The following is a 22438-nucleotide window of genomic DNA, read 5'->3' on the forward strand; positions in this document are numbered from 1 at the left end:
GAAATACAGCTGACTTCATCTCCATCAAGACAGATTTTAAAAATAACATTTTTTTTCATAAGAAGAAAAGGAATCAAAGTAGAAGTGGGCCTTTTACTAAAGTCATAGTTAATCATTTACCACAGTATTGTTTTCCTTTATTATCTCCAGGTTCCTTGATTTTCATAGAACCCAAAAATGTGTTGATCTCTTCCTGTAATATACAGTAAACCTCCACAGCTGGATAGGATGCATCTCCAGTGACCTTGCAGAGTTTGCATGTTCTCCTTGTGACCATCTGGATATTTTCCAGCTGTTCTGATTTTCCTCATATTCCAAGGTCAAGCTGAGTAGTGGATTAATTAGTCGCTTTAATTCATCCCTTTATGTAGGTGTATGGTAAAATCTTGAGGGGTTTGAGGCAAAGTTTTGGAAGAACTGTGATTATTGTGAATGGGATTAACCCAGATTTGGTAGGCCGAAGAATCTATTTCCATATTGTGTAATCTTTACTCTAGGTTTCACGTCCTCCAGGCAAAAAAAATTTCTTTCCTATTCTTGGTGCTGAAGGGCCAATGCTGTTTCAGACGTGCTATCAGGAGAGGTTTCATCCCTAGGTATTTCTATTAATCTCCATCAAAATTAATGTTTTAATGGAATCATCTCTTATTTTTCTGTAGAAAGTATGAGACCTGCTTGCTTACTCTTTCTTTGGACAGTTCCATCCCAGGAATCAATCTTGTAAATATTACCTGCATCCCCTCTACTGAAAGTATGTCCGTCCTTAAGTAGAAAGATCCAACCTGTACATTGTTTTCCAGTTGTGTCTCATGAATATGTGTATAATTGCAGTCAGACATCCTTACTCTTGTATTCATTTCATCTTGCACTGAAGGCCACTCTAATATTTACCTTACTAATTTATTGCTGTACCTGTATGTCAACAATGAGTCCTCATCTATGAGGACACTTGGATTCTCAAAGAAAAACAATATAATAAATAAATAAAATGTAATTCTTTTCCCCTACCAGAGTGGGTGACTTCACATTTCACATTGCCTGTATCCCTTGAGGTCTCTCTAACTCTTTCTCATAACTCACACTGCTAATCATCTTTGCATCATAAGTAAAATTGGATATGTTGCACTTTACTTCCTCTTCCAAATTATTGATGTAGAAATTGAACATTTGGAGCTATAGTGACAATTTCTGTAACACTCCAACAGTTATAGTTTCCCAAACCTGTATGTTAACCGAGCCGTAGTCTTTGCCAGTACATTACCCTTAATATCATGTGCTCTAATTCTGTCTAATAAGCTTTGCCTGGTATTCTTGAAGGTATTGATCACTCTATCCAAGGAAGGGTGTTAAAGTATTAGAAGTGGCTCAGATCCGCTTTTCTACATCAATAGCTGGACAAATCAGGTTAGACTTGCATCTGCTGCAAGTCTGAAGAGCAGGGAAACCTGATTGAAACTTGCAAGTTCTTGGGGAATCTTGACAGAGTGGATGTGAAGAAGATGTTTATTCTTCAACAGGAGGTTAAACTTGGTCACTGTTTGAAAATAAGTGGTCACTCATTTAAGGCAGCGAGGAGGTAAAATTTATGCTCTGAGATTTGAGTTTTAGAAACTCTCCCTCCGAGGGCTCAGAAGGAAAGTTTTGGAATGTTATTTTAGGATGATCGATTCTTGATAAGCAAGGGATTGAAAAGTTACCTAGAGCGGATGTTTCATTTGGATTGCATGATGGCAGAGCAGGTCTGAGGAGTTCTGTAGCCTATCCCTGCTCTCAATCTGTATAGTTTCAATTAAGTTATAAGCTACATAGAATGTTAAACAATTTTTTTATTTTGTAGCAATGCAAAGAAGAAACCTGAAAGAATACAATACAGTCGGATGAAGCAAGCTCAAAAACGGAAATTAATGTAAGTGCTCTTGTTCGAAGACATTAAAAATCGAGGAGGTTCAACTGTTACCTGTACATTTCAGAAAGGTTTTGGTTAAATCCTTCAAAGAGAGAAAATTAAATCTTCTAAGGATTTGTGTTGAGTTACATAAAATTAATGGCATTTATAAAACACTTGTAACATAATTAAGGCAGTAATTGTGAAGGATAATCATTTTCATGAAAGTTCACTGTTTGTGGACTGTAAAATCAGATCACTGTGAACATTATAAAATACTGTTCGCCAAAAGTGAAAAAAATCACTGCCAATTTGACCCTAACAAGATTATCTAAATGCAATATACTAAATGACCAAATAATGAAACACATTTTCAGTTGTTCATTTACTTCTCATCTGTCCCATTTCACTTAAGTATCTCTCCTGGACCAGTCTTCCAGTGGGACCCTTATTCCCAGTGCCAGTTTGACAGCTTCAATTCCTCTGACTTTGACAAACATTGAAATTTACTTGTGCAAGTTTTTAAAAAAAATGGAAAATATAAATGATTAAAAATTTAAATTGTTCAAAGTTCAAATTAAATTTATTATTAAAGTACATATATGTTACCATATACTATCTTGTGATTCATTTTCTTGCATCCATTTACAGGATACAATAGAATTTTGCCAAAAAAATACATAAAAAGACAAAGATTGACAAACAACCAAAGGACAAAAGAAAACAAATTGTGCCAATAAAAATAATAGTGAGAACATGAGTTGTAAAGAGTCCTTGAAAGTGAGTCTGTAAGCAGAGTTGTGCGTGAAGTTACCTATGCTAGTTCATGAGCCTGATGCTTGCAGGATAATATCTTCTTAAACCTGGTGGTGTAGGACCAAAGGCTTCTGTACCTCCTGCCTGATGATAATAGCAAGAAGAGGACGTAGCCTGGATGGTGAAGGTCTTTGGTGCTTTCTTGTAGCAGCACTCTCTGTAAATGTACTTAATGGTGGGGAGGGCTTTGCCTGTGATAGACTTTGCTGTATCCACTACTTTCTGAACCTGGGCATTGGTGTTTTCATTCCAATTATTGACCAGTGTTGAAACTAATTTCATCTATAGATTTGAATGGCACCACTGTGTTTGATGCCATTCAAATGAATCGATGAAATTAGTTTGGTTTGACCTGCTGCTTGCTCAGCAGGAATGCTTTTTAACCTGATGAGTCCTTTTGCAGTGTCTTGGCCCAAAATGTCAACTGTTTATTCCTCTCCATAGATGCTGCCTGTCCTGTTGAGTTCCTCTCATACACAGCATTTTGTGTGTGGCCCTCTGGATTTTCAACATCTGCAGAATCTCTTGTGTTTATGCTTTTCAAGCCTGAGAGTTGCAAGGCTTGTAGAAGATTACAGTGGTTTATTGTAGAGCATCGGGGGTGGTGGTAATCGGGAGCAACATGCTGCTTGCCATTTCAACTGATCCAAAGTTCCAAGTTCAAAGTAAATTTATTATCAAAGAATATATATGTCATCATTTACCACCAATGTTGAACAAGACAATGTTTCATTCTCAGGTCACATTCCTCTATTTAAATCTAGTCATTACAGTAGTTATCTGCCAATCCACCTCATTTTTTCATGATATTTTATTAAAATATACTGTATATAGCAATGCTTCTGCTATCTATTGTTCTGATTCTTTAAAAATATGGGAAATCTGGAAAAGTTCTATTCTTTTTGAGTTAGGTAATATAATATGTAGGTTCCTTTAAGGTTGGCATAGCTGGGGGAGGTAGTGGGGATAAGCTCCCACTACATATCAAATGCTCCCAATGGCATGCATCTCAAATAGCCTCTGATACCCAAGTCCAGCTGTATCTACTCATGGGCAAGGATTTGAGAGTAAACCCCAAGGAAAAATCCAGAGCTGGAGTCCTTAAGGTAAGTCTATGCTGAGTTCAACGCTGACTGGCAACTCCTGCTGGTGCCAAACTGTATTGGTCTTTGCCGTTCCTTTGGATTTATCAGCTGTGTGGAGAAGGGGAGTCTTCTGAACAGGCAACAGTTTACTCTCCATATCGTACTGCCCTAGCGTATGTATGTCATAGACAGCTAGGACGCAATATCCATGGCCGACTGCAACCAACAGAGGGTCTCAGTATGTAATATATCCTCTTGTTTGTGCATTCATTGTGTTAATCATTCCATCATCCAATGTCATGTCAACCTCTTGCTCTAAAATAAACACTGAAGTGAAACGAATTTGGCCAAAGAGAGGTACAGCATGAAAATTGGATGTTTGTCCATGGAGTTCATGCTGACCATCAACTATCTATTTATACCAATTGGACATTAATCATACATTCACATTAACTTCCTCCCTGATTCTGCCATGCTGCCTCACAATCGATCTATTTTCAGTGGCTAATTATCCAACTTCCCCGTACATCTCTAGGATGTTGGAGGAAACCAGACCACTTGGAGAAAACTCACATCGACACAGGGAGAACATGCAAACTCCACACAGATATCATTTGAGGCCAGGATTGAATCCAGGTTTCTGGCATTGCGAGGCAGAGGCTCCTACAAGCTGCACAACTGATTTAAATTTTCTGCCATCTCCCAAGTGTCTTGTATATCTGTTAATTACCCACTCATCCCAACCATTTTGCCTTTTTATAACTCCTTAAAATATATTGCAACTGTGTTTTAAATTACCAGACTACTTAATACCATATCTCCTTGTATTTCTAAATGCGCCTTTGACTTCTTTCTTAACTCCAACTTATTCTCTCTTGTAATGCAGTGCACCATGGTCTACTTGATGCACATACCTTTCCTTCCCCTCATTTGTTCCCTTGTATCCTTATTCTTCAGTTGAATATTGCAAGCATTTAGTTTATTCTTTCCTGACAACAAAACATACTTTCCTACGTTCCATTCAACAAACCTTTATGTTTTCCATTGTTTTATATGTTGTTCTCAGCACCTCAAAATCAGGCTTGTCTCCTTATTATGAGTACTTTGAGTGAGTTCCTTTTATTTTTACTTCACACATCTGGTCTGGTTCATTTTCCATGCTGGATGCAGCATCAAATCCTACCTCGTGGGCCTTTTTATTATGATGGGTTAGAAATACTTCAGGGTATTATATCTTGGCTTTCATAAGTTCTCAATCAGAAATTCTTCAGCCATTACAATTGTATTGACTCTTTTCATTCCCGAGGTTGTTTGACCGCTATGATTAATTGAATCTGAATAAATGTCTTCATTAATTAATAGTGCTCCATCACATTCTCTTCAACTGAGCTGCTGATTTACAGTAATTGTGACCACTAGCCTTGTGCTGTTAAGCCATTTCTCAATCCAGCTGGTGACATCCAACAACTTAGCTTTCTTCTTCAGTAGGTAATTTTCAGATGTATCCGTGGTCTACATTTTAATCATTCATTCAATTATGTTCTGAAAATGCCAGCTTTATCTCTGTGGGTCTGAGTAAAGAGGTTTAGTGTGTAAATTCACACTGGAGATTTGAGCATACAGATTATACTGCCATATCAATACATTTCTGAGCATTGCTAAAGGCATAATCATTCTGATGAGATGTTCAGCTGAAACCCTGTGGTTCAAGGATGAAAGTATCACCCGGTTTGGAAAAAGAGCTGTGCCTTAACAACATTTGTCCTTAAGTCAATAACACCAACAGATTTGTTTAGTCATTTTTTTTATTATTGAATCCTATTTTGACTCTAGTGTGCAAATTAATTGCTCTACTTTGTGCCTTAGACAGTACTGTAAACCAAAAATATAATATTGAATAATTCCTAAAATCATGAAAAGTGCTGTGTCAATGCAAATCTTTCCATATTTTTCTGCAAAAATAAATCAAGTGACTTATTTTTTCAGTCATCTTTCTTCTTGAGATTGATTAAAAAAAGAAATAATTTTATTGAGCAGTTTCCTCTCCATTGAGATTATACAGGCAGGTTTCCTATTTGGTGCTTTTAATAGTTTTGGGTATCAGGTCTGATTAAATTGTGTAATCTGATATCTGAGCTGTTGCCTAAATTATTCCATTAACTGTTATCATAACACAAGTGTTTGTAACAAAAATTGGCAGCATCCTATAGTAATCAATGGCTCCAAGAAATCTTGATGGAATTCTGGTGCTTATATTGGTGCCTTTTCAAGGTTGTGCAGACTGTGCCCCAATAACAAGGGATAAAAGATGGGATATTTGGATTGGTATATCTGATAACAGCAAATTTTCACACCTTGCTTCCAAATTGTCATTCATTTAGTGCGCTGGATCTTCAATTTTCTGAGAAACTGGCTTTGAGTTCCTGCAGGGCAGTTGTTGACACAGGAATTTCCTCTGCTTTACTGCTTCCTGGATCATTAACTGAGCACTCTCAGTTACACATATTAATGGAACTAGACATTACGTAATGAGTTCATTGTACTTTTGTCTGCCTGGTGCTGAGTGTGCTGGCTGGCATCAGTTGAAATAGCTGATAATGTATACATTAGTGTAGATCTGCTGCCAGTAGGCTGCAAGTTAATAATTACCAATTTGAGTAACTCAAAACCATTGTTTTTACTTTATATAACTAATATACTGATGCTATACAAATATATAAATACATTTATTTGGACACTTACATTGTACATAAACTTGCATAGAAAGTTTTATTTGTCAAAAGTCAAAAGACTGCCAGCTGATTAAATGTATATTGTGACCTGAGGATAACAGAATAGCTGGTGGACAGAATTACAGAAATGGTTATTATCATTATAGAATCATTGAAAATTAATGGAACAAGGAGGACTGTGTTGTTGACAGAGAGCTACGTAGTCTAATCCCATCTTCCAGCCCTTGATCTATAGACCTCCAGGTCACAGCACACCTAGACACGTTTTGAATCCGAGTTGGGTTGCTATCACTACCATACTTCCAGGCAGCAAGTTCCAGACCCCACCTGCCTGCTGGGTGAAAAACTGATTTCTCATTTTACCTTGAATTCTTTTACCAATGGCTTTAATTATAGAAATATTTTCCAGTTTTAGGTTGAAATATGTAGTTTGTGGTTGGGGAGGGACTGGTATTGGGTGGTATTGGGGAGGGGCTTGTATTGGGTGGGGAATTATGGTGACCATTCTATAAACTCCCTTTGATGTAGATTCTAACACTGCATTTTTATGTTCTAGAGAGGAAGAAGTGGCTAGGTTCAAAGTTACCATTGAGAACCCTGCATTTAAGGCAGACCCTCTGGCAGCAGTCAGTGAACATCTTCGAAAGAGAATAAGGCAAGAAGATGAAATCTGAAGATCAGAAATGCTTGACTTTTGCCAGTGGACGTTTAAGTGATTAGGACACCATGGAATAATTCATAAGCTGACTGTGTTTGTCAGGTCTTGTTTAAAAATATTGTTGCTGAATGATAGTATTTCAGACTTTATTTTTCTCAGTGCCCATGTTTTCTTAGACAAACAGGAAGTAAGATAAATGTTAGTATGTGCAATGCAAGAACTTTTATTTTAGTATGTTAGAAAATGTTTTGTACATATATTATACTACATATAATAAAGGTTGGTTGAAAACCAGAACTCTGTTTGATTTCCAATTTTTAGTTAGCTTCTGATTCTTTTTGCACATGCTCATGATTTTCTTTGTGGTACTCCTGAAAACTTGCAGTGGTTGTTTATTTTTCTTTGAACTTGTCCAATAAGTAAAATCTGCCCATGAATTGAGCATTAATATATAGTTTTGGCTATTTTGTTAAGTGCCACTATGTAGTTTAAACACTGCAGTACTTGGAAGTTCTATTTCAAGATCCCAAGTGTCTCAAGTTCTTCTAAGGTTTGCATCCAGAATCATGTCTGGAACTGAGTTAATGAAAGTTAGAATGTTAATGATTAATGGTTTAGTTAACAACTGAACTTAATGTAATGATAGTTCAGAATCAGGTTTATTTTCACAGATTTGTATTTTGGGAAACTTGTTTTTGTGGCAAATTTATGGCTTATGATTCACTCAGAAATTTTCCGAACACAGTTATTAAGTACTAAATGAACAAGTTGGGTTGGTTATAATCTATCACCATACTGAAAAGTCCATCACTAATCTCTAAGAGCATATTGTCAATTATTCTTAGCTTGGAGATATTCGCTACAGAGGGAAAGAAAAGATGGCAATGGTAGAAGTATATCTATTGCTAAACCTATGGAGTTTCCCATTTCACCATGTTTATTATTGTAGTAAGCAAGTTCTTGTGTTTGAATGCATGTTCAATTGAAACAATACATTTAATTATGCTATCTGGTGTTGTAGTTGGATGAAATCAAATGCCAGATTGAGAGATTAATGTAAAAAGAGACATCCATATAATTGTAACTTATTCCACCCGATGTCAATCTGAATGAATTGCTCAATCACACTTCTCCCATGTCCTTTTAGAATTAATTATAATTAAAGATAACACAAAGTTTAAAAAACGATGTATGTTTGTAGTGAGATGGACAGCCAATCTGATACCACAATTGGCAATTTAGCTTAAAATGATACCAAGTTGTAGATGTAGAAAAAGATTATGTCTTCATTTTCCCAAATTACTAGTGTTATGTGAGAAGAATGTACAGTATTACTATCTTCAATAGTTCTAGAGCCTGGACCAACTTTGCTTAGACAACTTGACTACAGAAAGTAAGTTTAAATAATGTGAGTAAATCTGCCTGCTCTCAGAAGATTTTTGTAAAATCTGACCTAGTTCATTCAGGAAAGATTTATTGCCTAACCAGAACTTTAGCAGTATGGTTGATTCTCAACTGCTCATGATGTAGCAAGTGGTCAATTTTGTCAAATCTCACAATCAAGTAAACTGGGCAGATTATCTTGCTTTGACCTCGGCACTAAATCAACCATACAAAATATCATTAGCATCTGAAATGGTGTCTAAAGTGAAAGAGTTGTTCTATAGGTTATTGGAACCATGGTATGGACAAGCTTGTAACTTGGAAACAGTGCATTAGACTTTCCTTAACAATTTTTGGATATGTCTTGTTCAGCAACAGGAGAGGTGATGAAATAAAGGTGGGGAGGGGAATTGGCACTTGTAGACCTGAGGATATTCTCTCAATCCCAAATCTTATGAGTTATGCAGTCTCATCGAACATAAGTAAGGAAGCCTCCTTATGCCCTCCCTTGCCTGATCAGTCAGTTCTCCTACCTGTTGAACAACACTTGTAAAAAGCAGTGAGAATTGCAAGAACACAAAATGTATCTGCAGTACAATGCAGCAAAATTAGATTGAATGTGACCTTTCAAGACCAGCATTCACTGGAGGGAATATGCAAATATGCAATATACCTCACTCATCTGTTAACTAATTAGTGAAATTATGAAGTTATCTAATGTTATCAATTTAATTCTCAATTATTTGCGTGTGAATTAGATGAACATCAGTATTTTTTTATTTGTAAGAAAATTGTAAACTGGTATTTCACACTGGTTTCTTAAATACTCTCAGTTTATTTTTTCTCTGTGTGTATGTGTGGCTGATGTGTTTCTTTCAGAGTGGAATAATTCTTTGCTTTTTGCAAAAAAAGCAACGAAATCTCCAGGTCCAAAAGATGCAGAGTAAGGTCACCAACTGGAGGATGCAAAATGTGGAAATATTCGGAATTGATGCTGATTATAGTGACAGCAGAATGTCACCCCGCTGCTTGCCTATGACATAGTTGAACTCCTTCCAGGCTACTCTTAATGCAAGTTTAAATCAGAAGCTACTCTCACCTGAAGTGTTCCTCTAGGCTTTTAGTGTCCATCATCATAATTTTTCTGATAGATTTATCTTCCATTTGTAAATTTGTTTTGTATCTCTGTGTTGTGAAACTTTTGAGATGCTGCCTCGTGTTTGCTGTATTTAGACATATCTCAATACAATCTCATAATTATCAAAGTATACCTTAAGTTCTAAATGGCCCTTGTTTGATGATTTCTCTTATTTACTCGAAAAGCAAAGACCATCAGACTTGCTGTACTTTTTACTGAACTCAATCACTTAGCAAAATCCTTCTCTTTATTGGAGTTGATCCTGGGTCTTCAGTAGTTTGCACTCAGTATCAATAATTTTATGAGGGAATCAAGTGTAACATATCCAAGTTTCCTGATGATACAGTGGCAGTTGTAAGGAAGATGCAGAGGTACTTTAAAGGGATATAGATAGGCTAAGCAAATGGTGAGACATAGCTGATGGGATATAATGTGGGAAAATGTGAGGTCATCCAGTTTGGTTGAAAAGTTATGAATGTGTTATTTTCAGTGTGATCGCGGGACTGTGGCAGCAGGAAGAGGAGCGAGGGGCTCAGGAGAGCGCTGAGTGCTGGGAAGCAGCTGAGGTGAGCATGCTTTAAAAGGAGCACGGAGGGCAACTGAAGGGTTAAGCAGAGTGTTGATTAAAGGGAGTGAGTACTTGAGATAATTAGCAGGGACAAATAAAAGGAGGGGTAACTGAAGAGGAGTGGCCAGTGTGTGAGTAGCTCAGAGTAGGAGTGGAGCTTTGAGGCTTTGGCTCGAGAGGCTGAGGATGAGCTTGCTCCCAGTGAGGTAAGGCAGGGTAAGTTCCTTTAATTAATTTAATTAGCTTAGGAGTAGGTAATGGAGGCAGTAGTTAGGGCAGTCGAGTGCTCCGTATGTAGTATGTGGGAAGTCAGGGGCAGCACAATTGTCCCTGATGACTACACCTGTAAAAGTGCATCCAGCTGCATCGAGTTAGGGAACTGGAGCTGGAGCTGGATGAACTTCGGATCATTCGGGAGGCAGAGGCAGAAATAGACAGGAGTTTCAGGGAGACAGTCACTCTTAAAAGTCAGGAGGCAGGTAGCTGGGTGACTGTCAGGAGAGGGAAGGGGAATAGACAGAAAGAGTAGAGCACCCCTGTGGCCGTTCCCATCAACAATAAGTATACCATTTTGGATACTGTTGGTGGGAATGACCTACAAGAGACAAGTTGTAGTGGTTGTGTCTCTGGCACCGAGACTGGTCACTCAGCTCAGAAAGGAAGGAGGGATAAGAGGAGAGCAGTAGTGATAGGGGATTCGATAGTTAGGGGGACAGATAAGAGATTCTGTGGGAGAGATCGAGAATCTCAGATGGTCTATTGCCTCCCTGGTGTCAGGGTCTGCAATATCTCAGATAGAGTTCTTGGTATTCTCAGGAAGGAGGGTGAGCAGCCAGATGTTGTGGTCCATATAGGGACCAATGACGTGGATAGGAATGAGGAGGAGGTCCTGCAAAGAGTTTAGGGAGTTAGGTGCAAATTTGAAGGACAGGACTTCCAGGGTTGCATTCTCAGGATTGCTACCCGTGCCACGTGCTAGTGAGGCTAGAAATAGGAAGATAATGCAGCTAAATACGTGGCTAAGGAGATGGCGCAGGAGGGAGGGCTTCATGTTTCTGGGCAATTGGGCTTTGTTCCAGGGAAGGTGGGACCTGTTCCAACGGAACAGTTTGCACCTAATCCGGAGGGGGACTAACATCCTTTCAGGTAGATTTGCTAGTGCTGCTCCGGGGGGGTTAAACTAGATTTGCAGGGGGAGGGGAACCAGAGTGTTAGAGCAGATAGTGAGGTGGAGGAGGATAAAGGTCATGTGAGGACTGCATGTATAGACAGAAATCAAAGGTTTGTGCGTGATAGAAATGTTCCCAGGTGCATCTATTTAAATGCAAGGAGTATTGTAGGTAAGGCAGATGAGTTTAGGGCGTGGATTGGCATGTGGGATTATGACATTGCTATTACTGAGACTTGGTTGCAGGAGGGGCAGGACTGGCAGCTTAATGTTCCGGGGTTCTGTTGTTTCAGACGTGATAGAGGGGGAGGAGTGGCATTACTAGTCAGGGAAAATATCACAGCTGTGCGTAGGCAGGACAGCCTGGAGGGCTTGTCTACAGAGGCAATATGGGTGGAGCTGAGGAACGGGAAAGGTGTGACCACACTAATAGGGTTGTATTATATACCGCCCAATAGTCAGAGAGAATTGGAGGAGCAAATCTGTAGAGAGATGGAAGACTGATGTAAGAAACAGAAAGTTGTAATAGGGGATTTTAACTTTCCACATATTGACTGGACTCCCACACTGTGAAAGGGCTAGATGGCTCGGAGTTTGTCAAATGTGTTCAGGAAAGTTTTCTAAATCAATATATAGAGGTACCTACGAGAGAGGATGCAATACTTGATCTCCTATTAGGGAACCAGACAGGTCAGGTGACAGAAGTATGTGTAGGTGAACTTTTTGGGTCCAGTGACCATAATGTCGTTAGTTTCTAAGTTAATTATGAATAAGGATAGGTCTGGCCCTCGAGTTGAGGTTCTAAATTGGAGAAGGGCTAATTTTATAGAAATGAGAAAGGACCTAGGAAGAGTGTATTGGGATAAGTTGTTTTCTGGCAAGGATGTGTTCAGTCAGCAGAAGGCCTTCAAAGGCGAAATTTTGAGAGTGCAGAGTTTGCATTTTTCTCCCAGGATTAAAGGCAAAGTTGACAGGCATAGGGAACCTTGATTTTCAAGGGATATTGGTGATCTGGTTAAGAAAAAGAGAGACGTGTATAGCAGATATAGGCAATAAGGAACGAATGAGATACTTGAAGAGTATAGAAAATGTAAGAAAATACTAAAGAAGGAAATCAGGAAAGCAAAAGAAGACATGAAGTTGCTTTGGCAGATAATGTGAAGGTAAACCCGAAGAGTTTCTACAAGTATATTAAGAGTAAAAGGATAGTAAGGGACAAAATTTGTCCCCTAGAAGATCAGAGTGGTCATCTATGTGTGGAGCCGCACAAGATGGGGAAGATCTTAATCAGTTTTTGTGCATCAGTATTTACTCAGGAAACTGGCATAGCGTATATGGAAGGAAGGGAAACAAGCAGTAGTGTCATGGAACATATAGAGATTAAAGAGGAGGAGGTGCTTGCTGCCTTACAGCGAATAAAGGTAGATGAATCCCCTGGGCCTGACATGGTATTTCCTTGGACCTTGAGGGAGACTAGTGTAGAAATTGCAGGGGCCCTGGCAGAAATATTTAAAATGTCCTTAGCCACGGGTGCAGTGCTGGAGGATTAGCTCATGTTGTTGTTCCGTTGTTTTAAAAAAAACCTCCAAAAGTATACCAGGTAATTATAGGCCGGTGAGCCTGACATCAGTAGTAGGTAAATTATTGGAAGGTGTTCTGAGAGATGGGATATACAAGTACTTGGACAGCCAAGGGCTGATTAAGGACTGTCAGCATGGCCTTGTGTGTGGTAGATCATGTTTAACGAAGCTTGTAGAGTTTTTCGAGGAGGTTACCAAGAAAGTAGACGAAGGAAAGGCTGGGGATGTTGTCTACATGGACTTTAGTAAGGCCTTTGACAAGGTCCCACATGGGAGGTCAGTTCAGAAGGTTCAGACACTAAGTATCCATGGAGTGGTTGGAAACAGGATTCGAAATTGGCTGTGTGGGAGAAGACAGAGAGTGGTAGTGGATGGTTGCTTCTCAGACTGGAGGCCTGTGACTAGTGGTGTGCCTCAGGGATCTGTGCTGGGACCATTGTTGTTTGTTGGCTATATCAACGATCTAGGTGATAATGTGGTAAATTGGATCAGCAAGTTTGCTGGTGACACTAAGATTGGAGGTGTTGCGGACAGCGAGGAAGTCTTTCAAAGCTTGCAGAGGTATCTGGACCAACTGGAAAAATGGGCCAGAAAATGGCAGATGGAATTTAATGCAGACAAATGTGAGGTGTTGCATTTTGGAAGGACAAATCAAGGTAGGACATACACAGTAAATGGTAGGGCACTGAGGAGTGCAGAGGAACAAAGAAATCTGGGAGTTCAGATACATAATTCCCTGAAAGTGGCGTCACAGGTAGACAGAGTTGTAAAGAAGGCTTCTGGCATCCTGGCATTCATAAATCAAAGTATTGAGTATAGGAGTTGGAATGTTATGGGGAGGTTGTATAAGACATTGGTGAGGCCAAATTTGGAGTATTGTGCACATTTCTAGTCACCTAACTATAGGAAGGATATCTGTAAATTGAAAGAATGCAGAGAAGATTTACTAGGATGTTGCCGGGTCTTCAGAAGTTGAGGTACAGGGAAAGATTGAACAGGTTAGGACTGTATTCCTTGGAGTGTAAATGAATGAGGGGGGATTTGATAGAGGTTTACAAAATTATAAGAGGTATAGACAGAGTAAATGCAAGTAGGCTCTTTCCACTTAGATTAGGAGAGATAAATATGAGAGGACATGGCTTTAGGATGAAAGGGAAAAGGTTTAGGGGGAACTTCTTCACTCAGAGAGTGGTGGGAGTGTAGAACGAGCTGCCATCTGATGTGGTAAATGTGGGCTCACTCTTAAGTTTTAAGAATAAATTGGGTAGATACATGGATAGGAGAGGTCTGGAGGGTTATGGACTAGATGCAGGCTAATGGGACTAGTGGAATTAAGTTTTGGCACAGACTAGAAGGGCCAAATGGCCTGTTTTCTGTGCTGTAGTGTTCTATGGTTCTAAATGTAAACTATTGAACAAATGTAGTGTTCCAAAGGATCTGAGTAATCTAGTGTCTGAACATGCAGGCATAGAAAGCAATTAGGAAGTCAAATAAAATGCTGGCCTTCATTGTAAGATAGTTTGAGTGTAAAGACAACTCATCAAAATTACATTGAGCTTCAGAAGACCACAACTGACTAATGTACAAGTCCAGTCTCCCTTTAAAAGGGAAGCTTGCACGTAGTAAGGGAAATGAAACAGAGGCTCACTACCTTGATATATAGGGTAGGAAGGAATGTTTGATGAGAGATTTCAGGGTTGGTATACACACCAATGTAATTTCAATGAAACAGAAAAATTTTGTAGGGTGTGACATGGAAAATGTACGGATATTATTTCTCCTAGTTGGCATATCTGAGACTAGGGGTTAAAGAGCTTCAAAGTAAGGAATTGTCCATTCAGGGTAGAAGTAGGATGATCTTTATTCACCCAGAGGCAAGTTGGTTTTTAGAATCCTGTACTTATAAGGATTGTGAAAACTCCACTACTGGTTTTAGAACAGAATTAAGCCATTTGGCCTATTGAGTCTGCTCTGTCATTTCATCATAGCTGATCCATTTTTCCTGTCAGCTCCAATCTCCTGCCTTCTCCCCGTATCCCTTCATATGTTCCTGACTAATCAAGAATCTATCAGCCTCTACCTTCAATATGCCCAATGACTTGGCCTCCACAGCCACAGTGACAACGAATTCCATAGATTCACCACTCTCTGGCTAAAGAAATTCCTCCTAATCTCCATCATAAAAGGACAACCCTCTATTTTGAGTGCTCTGTCCTCCGGTCTTAGACACCATTGGAAACATCCTCTCCACATCCACTCTTTCAAAGCCTTTCACCAGGTTCCTCATTCTACTGTATTCCAGTGAATATAGGCCCAGAACCATCAAACACTCTTCATATGACATGCCATTCAAACCTGGAATCATTTTCATGGACCTCCTTCAAACTCTTTATAGTTTCAGCACATCTTTTCTAAGATAAGGGGTCCATAGCTGCTCACAATACTCCAAGTGAGGCCTCACTGGTGCTTTATAAAGTCTCAGCATTACATCCTTGCTTTTATATTCCAGTCCTCTTGAAAAGAATGCTAACATTGCATTTTCCTTCCTCACTACATACTCAATCTGCAGATTAATCTTTAGGGAAATCCTGCACCAGCACACCCAAGTCCCTTTGTGCCTCAGTTTTTGTATTTTCTCTCCATTTAGAAAATAATCAACTCTTTCATTTCTTCAACCAAAGTGTCTGACCATACATTTCACAGTGTTGTATTCCATCTGCCATTTCTTTGCCCATTCTCCAAATCTGTCTAAGTCTTTCTGTAGCCTCTCTACTTCCTCAAAACTACCTGCCCCTCTACCTATCTTTGTGTTGTCTGCAAACTTTGCAACAAAGCCATCAATTCTGTTATCCAAATTGTTTAAAATATCACATAAAAAGAACTGGTCCCAACATGGACCCCTGTGGAACACCACTAGGCACTGGTAGCAAACCAGAAAAGGCTCCATTTATTCCCACTCTTTGCCTCCAGCCAATTGGCCACTGCTTTATCCATGCTAGAATCTTTCCTGAAATACCACGGGCTCGTACCTTGTTAAGCAGCCTCATGTGTGGCACTTTGTTAAAGGCCTTCTGAAAATCCAAGTACACAAGATCAATTCATTCTCCTTTGTCGATCCTTATTATTTCTTCAAAGAATTCCAACAGATTTGTCAGGCAAGATTTTCCCTTGAGAAAACCATGCTGACTACGGCCTATTTTATCATGTATCTCCAAGTACCCCAAAACCACATCCTTAACAATCAACTCCAACACCTTCCCAACCACTGAGGTCAGACTAACTGGCCTATAATTTCCTTTCTTCTGCCTCACTCCCTTCTTGAAGAGTGGAGTGACATTTGCAATTTTACAGTCTATCAGAACCATTTTAGAATCTAATTGCCTCCACAATCTCTTCAGCCACCTCTTTCAGAACCCTGGAATATATACCATCTGGTTGAGGTGACATATCTACCTTGCAGTTTCCCAAGAACTTTCTCCCAAGTAACGGTAACTTCACACATTTTATGACCACTGTCAGCTGGAACTTCCACCATACTCCTAGTGTCTTCCACAGTGAAGACTGATGCAAACTACTTATTCAGTTCGTCCACCAGTTTCTTGTCCCTCATTACTTCTCCAGCATTGTTTCCAGTGCTACGATATCCACAGTCTCCTCTCTTTTATACTTTATGTGTCTGCAGAAACTTTTGGTATCCTCTTTAAAACTATTGGCTAGCTTACTTTTGTATTCCATCTTTACTTTAATGACTTTTTAGTTGCCTTCTGTTGGTGTTTTTAAGTTTCCCAATCCTCTAACTTCCCATTAATTTTTGCTCTATTAAATGCCCTTTCTTTGGTTTTTACGTTGGCTTTGACTTCTCTTGTTAGCCATAGTTGTGTCATCTTGCCTTTACAATACTACTTCCTCTTTGGGATGTATATACCCAGTTCCTTCTGAATTGCTTCCAGCAATTCCAGCCATTGCTGCTCTGCCATCGTCCTTGCCAGGGTTCTTTTCCAATCAATTCTGGGCAGCTCCTCTCTCAAGGCTCTATAATTCCCTTTATTCACTGTAATAGCTTCTCCTTCTCAAAATTCAGGGTGAATTCGATCATAGTATGATTACTTCCCCAAAGGGTTCTTTTACCTTAAGCTCTCTAATCAATTCAGGATAATTGCACTACACCCAATCCAGAATAGTTGATCCCCAAGTGGGCTTAACCACAAGCCGCTCTAAAAAGCCATCACATAGGCATTCTAGAAATTCCCCCTCCTGGAATCCAGCACCAACCTAATTTTCCCAATCTACCTGCATATTGAAATGGCTCATGACTATTGTAACATTGCCTTTTTGGTATCTATTTTCCATTTCCTTTGTAATTGTTGAGACTATGTCCTTAATACTGTTTAGGGGTCTGTATCTAACTCCTATCAGGGTCTTTTTTATATTTGTGGTTCCTTAGCTCTATCCACAATGATTCAACACCTTGCAACCCTGCGTCGCCTCTTTCTAACAATTTGAATTTTTTTAACCAATGGAGCAATACCACCCCCTCTGCCTTCCTGCCTGTCCTTTCAATACAATATCTAACCTTGGACACTAGGCTCTAAGCTTAGTGACATGTTGGTAGATTTGTGGATATTGAGGGATTTCAGGGATATGCAGTAGACGTAGGAAAGTGACACTGATTTACAAGATCTGCCATGGTCAGATACAATGGTGGGGAAAATAGTAGAGACTATACCTCCCACTAATCTAAAGTCTTATATTTGCTTCTCCAATTTCCTAAAAATGCTGCTGTTGACCAAGAGGTACCACCTCTACCTTTTGAATATTCCTACTTAAAATTGTTATTGCCTTATGAATACATCAAGTATTAAGCTTTTAATGTTAAAACCAAACGTAAATGTATTTCCATTTCAAGACAGATGCCACCTGCTCTGTTGAGTGTTTCTAATAGTTTTAGTTTTTATAGCAGATAGTCCATCCACTTGCACATTATTATTTCACTTTATCATTTCAGAAACATGAACCTAGTATCTTTCAAATGAATGCATTTATTAAGCTCAAACCCAAGCCATAGGTGGTTGGAAGGACAAAATTATCTGCTGGAAAATAATTTGGCCTTGGAACATAGGACACTGCACCACAGTGGAGGCCACTCAGCCCACGATATTGTGCTGATCATACAACCTACTCTAAGATTAATCTAAACCTTCTCTCCTACATAGCTCTCCATTTTTCTATGTGCCTATGAGAGTTTTTTTTTAAATGCCACTAATGCATCCGTATCTACCATCACTTGGGACACAGCATTCCGCGCACTCACCATGCTCTGTGTAAAAAAAAACTTACTTCTCACCTGCCCCTGTACTTTCATCCAATCATCTTAAAATATGCCCCATTATGTTAGTTATTTCTACCCTGACACAAAGTATCTATGCTTCTTATCTGCTTCACTCGATCTTGTACAACATTATCAAGTCACCTCTCATCCTGCTCCTCTCCAAAGAGAACAGCCCTAGCTTGCTCAAGCTATCCTCCTAAGACATCCTTTCTAAGCCAGGCAGCATTCTGATAAATCTCATCTGTACCCTCTCTAAAGCTTCCACATCCTTCCAACAGTGAGGCGACCAGAACTGAACACAATATTCCAACTGTTGTCTGACTAGGATTTTATAGAGCTGCAACATTACCTTAAAGTTCTTAAACTGAATAGCAAGAACCAACTGTGGCTTTGCTTCTTCCTTTTGTTAGAGATCAGGGAAATCTCATGCATACTTGGGCATCATAGGATTTCTATTTAATAGTTCAATATCATTGTATTTAGATATTTATTTTATGATGTTTCCAGACCCTTGTATGGATCTCAATTTCGGAGAAGAATCCTTGATTAACTTTCAGAAGCACAATTTTGCTCTAGTTTTTAGGACTTGTGCTTCTGTTTTACTGAACTTTTCCTTTGACAGTTGATCCCTGATAAAACAGTTCATCAAAATGATCTGTGCATTTAGTGAATATCTGGAACAGTTAGTGGGATTGTATCTATATGAGATGGTGCTTTGAATTTCTTTTCTGAAGAGCAGGATGATTTTAAAATAGCAGATAAACATATAGCCTATATATCAAATAATTATAAAATATTTAAAATTAATACAACTACTTCAATATACGTGTATTTTATGCTGCATAAATTTGGAAATTAACTATTCCATTCTATCTACATTCCTAAAGAATGTTCCGAAAGCTGGCAGAAACAAATTCTGATTAAGTAGCATTTTGTTTTCATATGAACCAATGGAAATATATCTGCATTTGTGTCTTAGAAAATGCATGAACATACGTTAAGTAAAGGTACTACTAAGCAAGGATTGGCTGGTTAACAATCACCAAAGATTTTTTTTGTGATAATTTGATCTAGAATTAGCAGAGTGACATCCAACCACAAGTGTTGGTGGTATCAGACTTTTAAGAATGGTTTTCACATGAAAAACAGACACTAGAAAATGAACGAGAAAAGGTATTAATCCTAATGCAAGGTCTCAATGTAAAATGTTCATTTACACCATTTGCCTCTATAGCTACTGATTGACTTGCTGAGTTCTTCCAGCCTTTTGTTTATTGTTGCAGATCCCACCATCTGCACCCTCTTTTATCTTCCAGATAGGGCATGAAAGTGTTTTTGACCACTGAGGTAAGGTTTTTAGCATGTGGAAATGCAGAATGGCCTAGAATTGTGTTGATGGACTGACTGCACATGGTGCTGACCTGCCTACTCCATCTGCACTTAAATCTTTACAGAGTAGTTGCTTCTACCACGTAAGCAGTGGCAACGTCATTGGCAAGCTTCTGTGCTGAGGAGGAGGCCTGAGCCACTAGCTGGATGTGAAAATGGTCCAAAGCTATTAATATAAAACAATCTATTAAAATTAACAAAAGTCAAAATTGTTTTTATGTTTAATAATTCAATTCCAAAATAAATATAAATTAGCTATTACCTCATCCTAAACAACTATTCCTCTCCATTTAAAGTCAAAGGAGGCAACTGTTCTTGTGCCAGGTTCAACCAATTGCAAGTTCTATTGCCAGCTTCCCCATTGCAAAAGGGTGAGAAATCAAGAGTTCCACACTCCCTCACTGAATTTCATAAAGAGTTGAGCACTTGAGCACAGCTGAAATAACGAAGGTGCTCAACTGTCAAGAAATTCAGGACTTGAGTATTCATAAACATATCCATCGAAATCTTGAACTTGCTAACAACTTATAAATGGAAAGTTGTAAGTACCATGAGGAACTGCCAGCTTCTCATCAGAAAATTTGGCCACTAATTTATTCCTGCTCATTCTTCCTGTACATAATATCTTCCACTTCTTAAGCCTCCAGGTAAAAGGAACCACATGTATTTAGTTTGAAGAAGTAAACCAAATTAAAAGTACGCTAAGTAATAAGAATGGACAAGATGTCTAAATCATCCTGGCTGCACTGAATGCAAGTTTGAGACCGGGTGGCTCTTAAGGCATAAAAGAATGACCAGAAGAAACTACTGAAGAGTGTAAATAAAGCTATGAAAGAAATAATAGTGTTAAATTGTTTAAAACTTTTATAGTTGCACTCAGAAGATATTTAATTTTCCACCCCAGAACCCTATGGATGCTCAGTGGTTGTGTGGATTTTTAGAATCCAAAGGAATCACAATATGGAGATTGGCTGGGAAAGGAAGTTGAGGTGGAAAAATCACCATAATCTTGTCAAATGATGGGCAAAATTTGAAGGGCAATGTTCTTAATGAGTTAAAAAAATAAATTACATTCATACTATTGGAATAGTGTTAGATAAATCATGTTTGAATTTGTGATTCATCTTTATCCTTTATTGCTTTGAACACTTTAGATTGTGTGGGTTGAGTAAAATCAAGAGACTCAGAGGGAGGATAAAAGAAATGTAATGTTACTTCTTACTTTTTATGTGATATCAAATTTTCCTGAGCTGTAAGTACAGTAATTTATAGTTTGTAGATTTGTGACAAATTCTCATTATAATTTCTATGCCATTAATATGACAGGTGGCAAGATCCAGAACTTGGCTGCCTGTTAGAAATGGGCTTCTCCATGGAATGTATTTTAATTGGATGTTTGGATGGTGAAACTAGTTTGGATTTATTAATTATTTAAACATAGCCTATGGCATTCATGGTTTCTCACGGGTGTGGACATCATTGGTGTCAAGATTAGTCGTTTGAAATGGGAGTATTTTGGTTTTTAATAAAGTAAAACAAAACTGTATAAAAGGACAAAAAAGTTGGCAGTTTCTGAAAGTTTCATAAGACCAAGGAATAATTAACCTGTATTTTTTTATGAGTCATGTGATCAACAACAGATAAGTTAACACATCTGATATTCAACTGCTGGTAAAATAAAATAAATTGCTGTGGTCTGGATTTTCCCCGGCGTGCTATTTCCAAGAAGTGTACAAAATTATCCTGACTTCAGCATTTGTAATTGATGAGAATGATTTTCCCTCTGGATTAAGTTACATTTGAGGTGTTTATCTGTGTTAAGCAGCTTGATAGTGGGGTTGCAGCTTGTGACAGATTTGCCAGCCCACTGTGGTATAAAGTGGAGCAGAACAAGGAAACTGACAAAGTAGTCAGTAATAGTATGGCAGAAGCACGAGCTACAGGGACACTCTACAGTTAAATATCTTGTTTATTCACTTGAGTTTTAGTTGCTTATATTTTTCTACATGGTTGTTGTTTTGATTTTAGCTGAACCAATAAGTAGCCTTTGAGCTCAGCAAATAGTTTGAAGTGTCTGATAGCTGACTTGAGAGAGCTACTGAAGCATGTCACCAGCACATCCTATACTCCATGAGAACACAATGTCTTCCAGAAATAGGCAGCAAATGCCACCAGCTGAGGGGTAGCTGGTGACCCTACAGAGTCTGCGATAAGATGAGAACTTCATGAATACCAGGTGGATTATGCATCAGGTTTCTGGGGTTGTTGAATACTGGCTGAATGAGAGCAAACCACATCACAGGAAGGGAGCAGGCTTCAAAGCGTAGAAGTGTGAAAAATTTGGTAACTAGGGATAGACTGGACTACTTTACCACAGGTACATGTTCTTCTTGGTGCCTAATGGGAAGCCTTCATTGAACAGCTGCAAAGCTATCAGGGAGAGGAGAGGAAAAAGTCAGACATTTGGATCCGTGTTGGACCAATGATAAGTTTTAAAACAAAGTTTTGGAAATAAACTGATTGATCAAAAGAAGTAATCCTTGAATTCCAGTGGCACGAGTGCATGAACGTTTTAACGGTGAAAGGGTGGGCAGAGAAGTAGTGCAGGGAGAAGAATTGAGAAATTGGAAGTGCATCCATATGTTATGGAATCAGTTCAGAGTGGAGATGAGTGAAGCTACCACACCAGTTTAGGAGCCTTGTGGTT

The 22438-nt window shown here is 38.8% G+C and overlaps 1 protein-coding gene across 1 annotated transcript in view; it reads left to right on the top strand.

Annotated features, from left to right (window-relative positions):
* slx9 (SLX9 ribosome biogenesis factor) overlaps positions 1-7465 on the top strand; it is a 115770-nt gene extending 108305 nt beyond the window's left edge. The window contains exons 5-6 of the mRNA XM_063051700.1: positions 1838-1906; positions 7075-7465. Of these exons, the coding sequence (XP_062907770.1) occupies positions 1838-1906; positions 7075-7192 (187 nt within the window). The 3' untranslated portion in view covers positions 7193-7465. The remainder of the gene's footprint in view (positions 1-1837; positions 1907-7074) is intronic.
* The last annotated feature ends 14973 nt before the right edge of the window (positions 7466-22438 follow it).

Source organism: Mobula hypostoma, chromosome 6 (assembly GCF_963921235.1).
Source record: "Mobula hypostoma chromosome 6, sMobHyp1.1, whole genome shotgun sequence".
Taxonomy (NCBI): Eukaryota; Metazoa; Chordata; class Chondrichthyes; order Myliobatiformes; family Myliobatidae; genus Mobula; species Mobula hypostoma.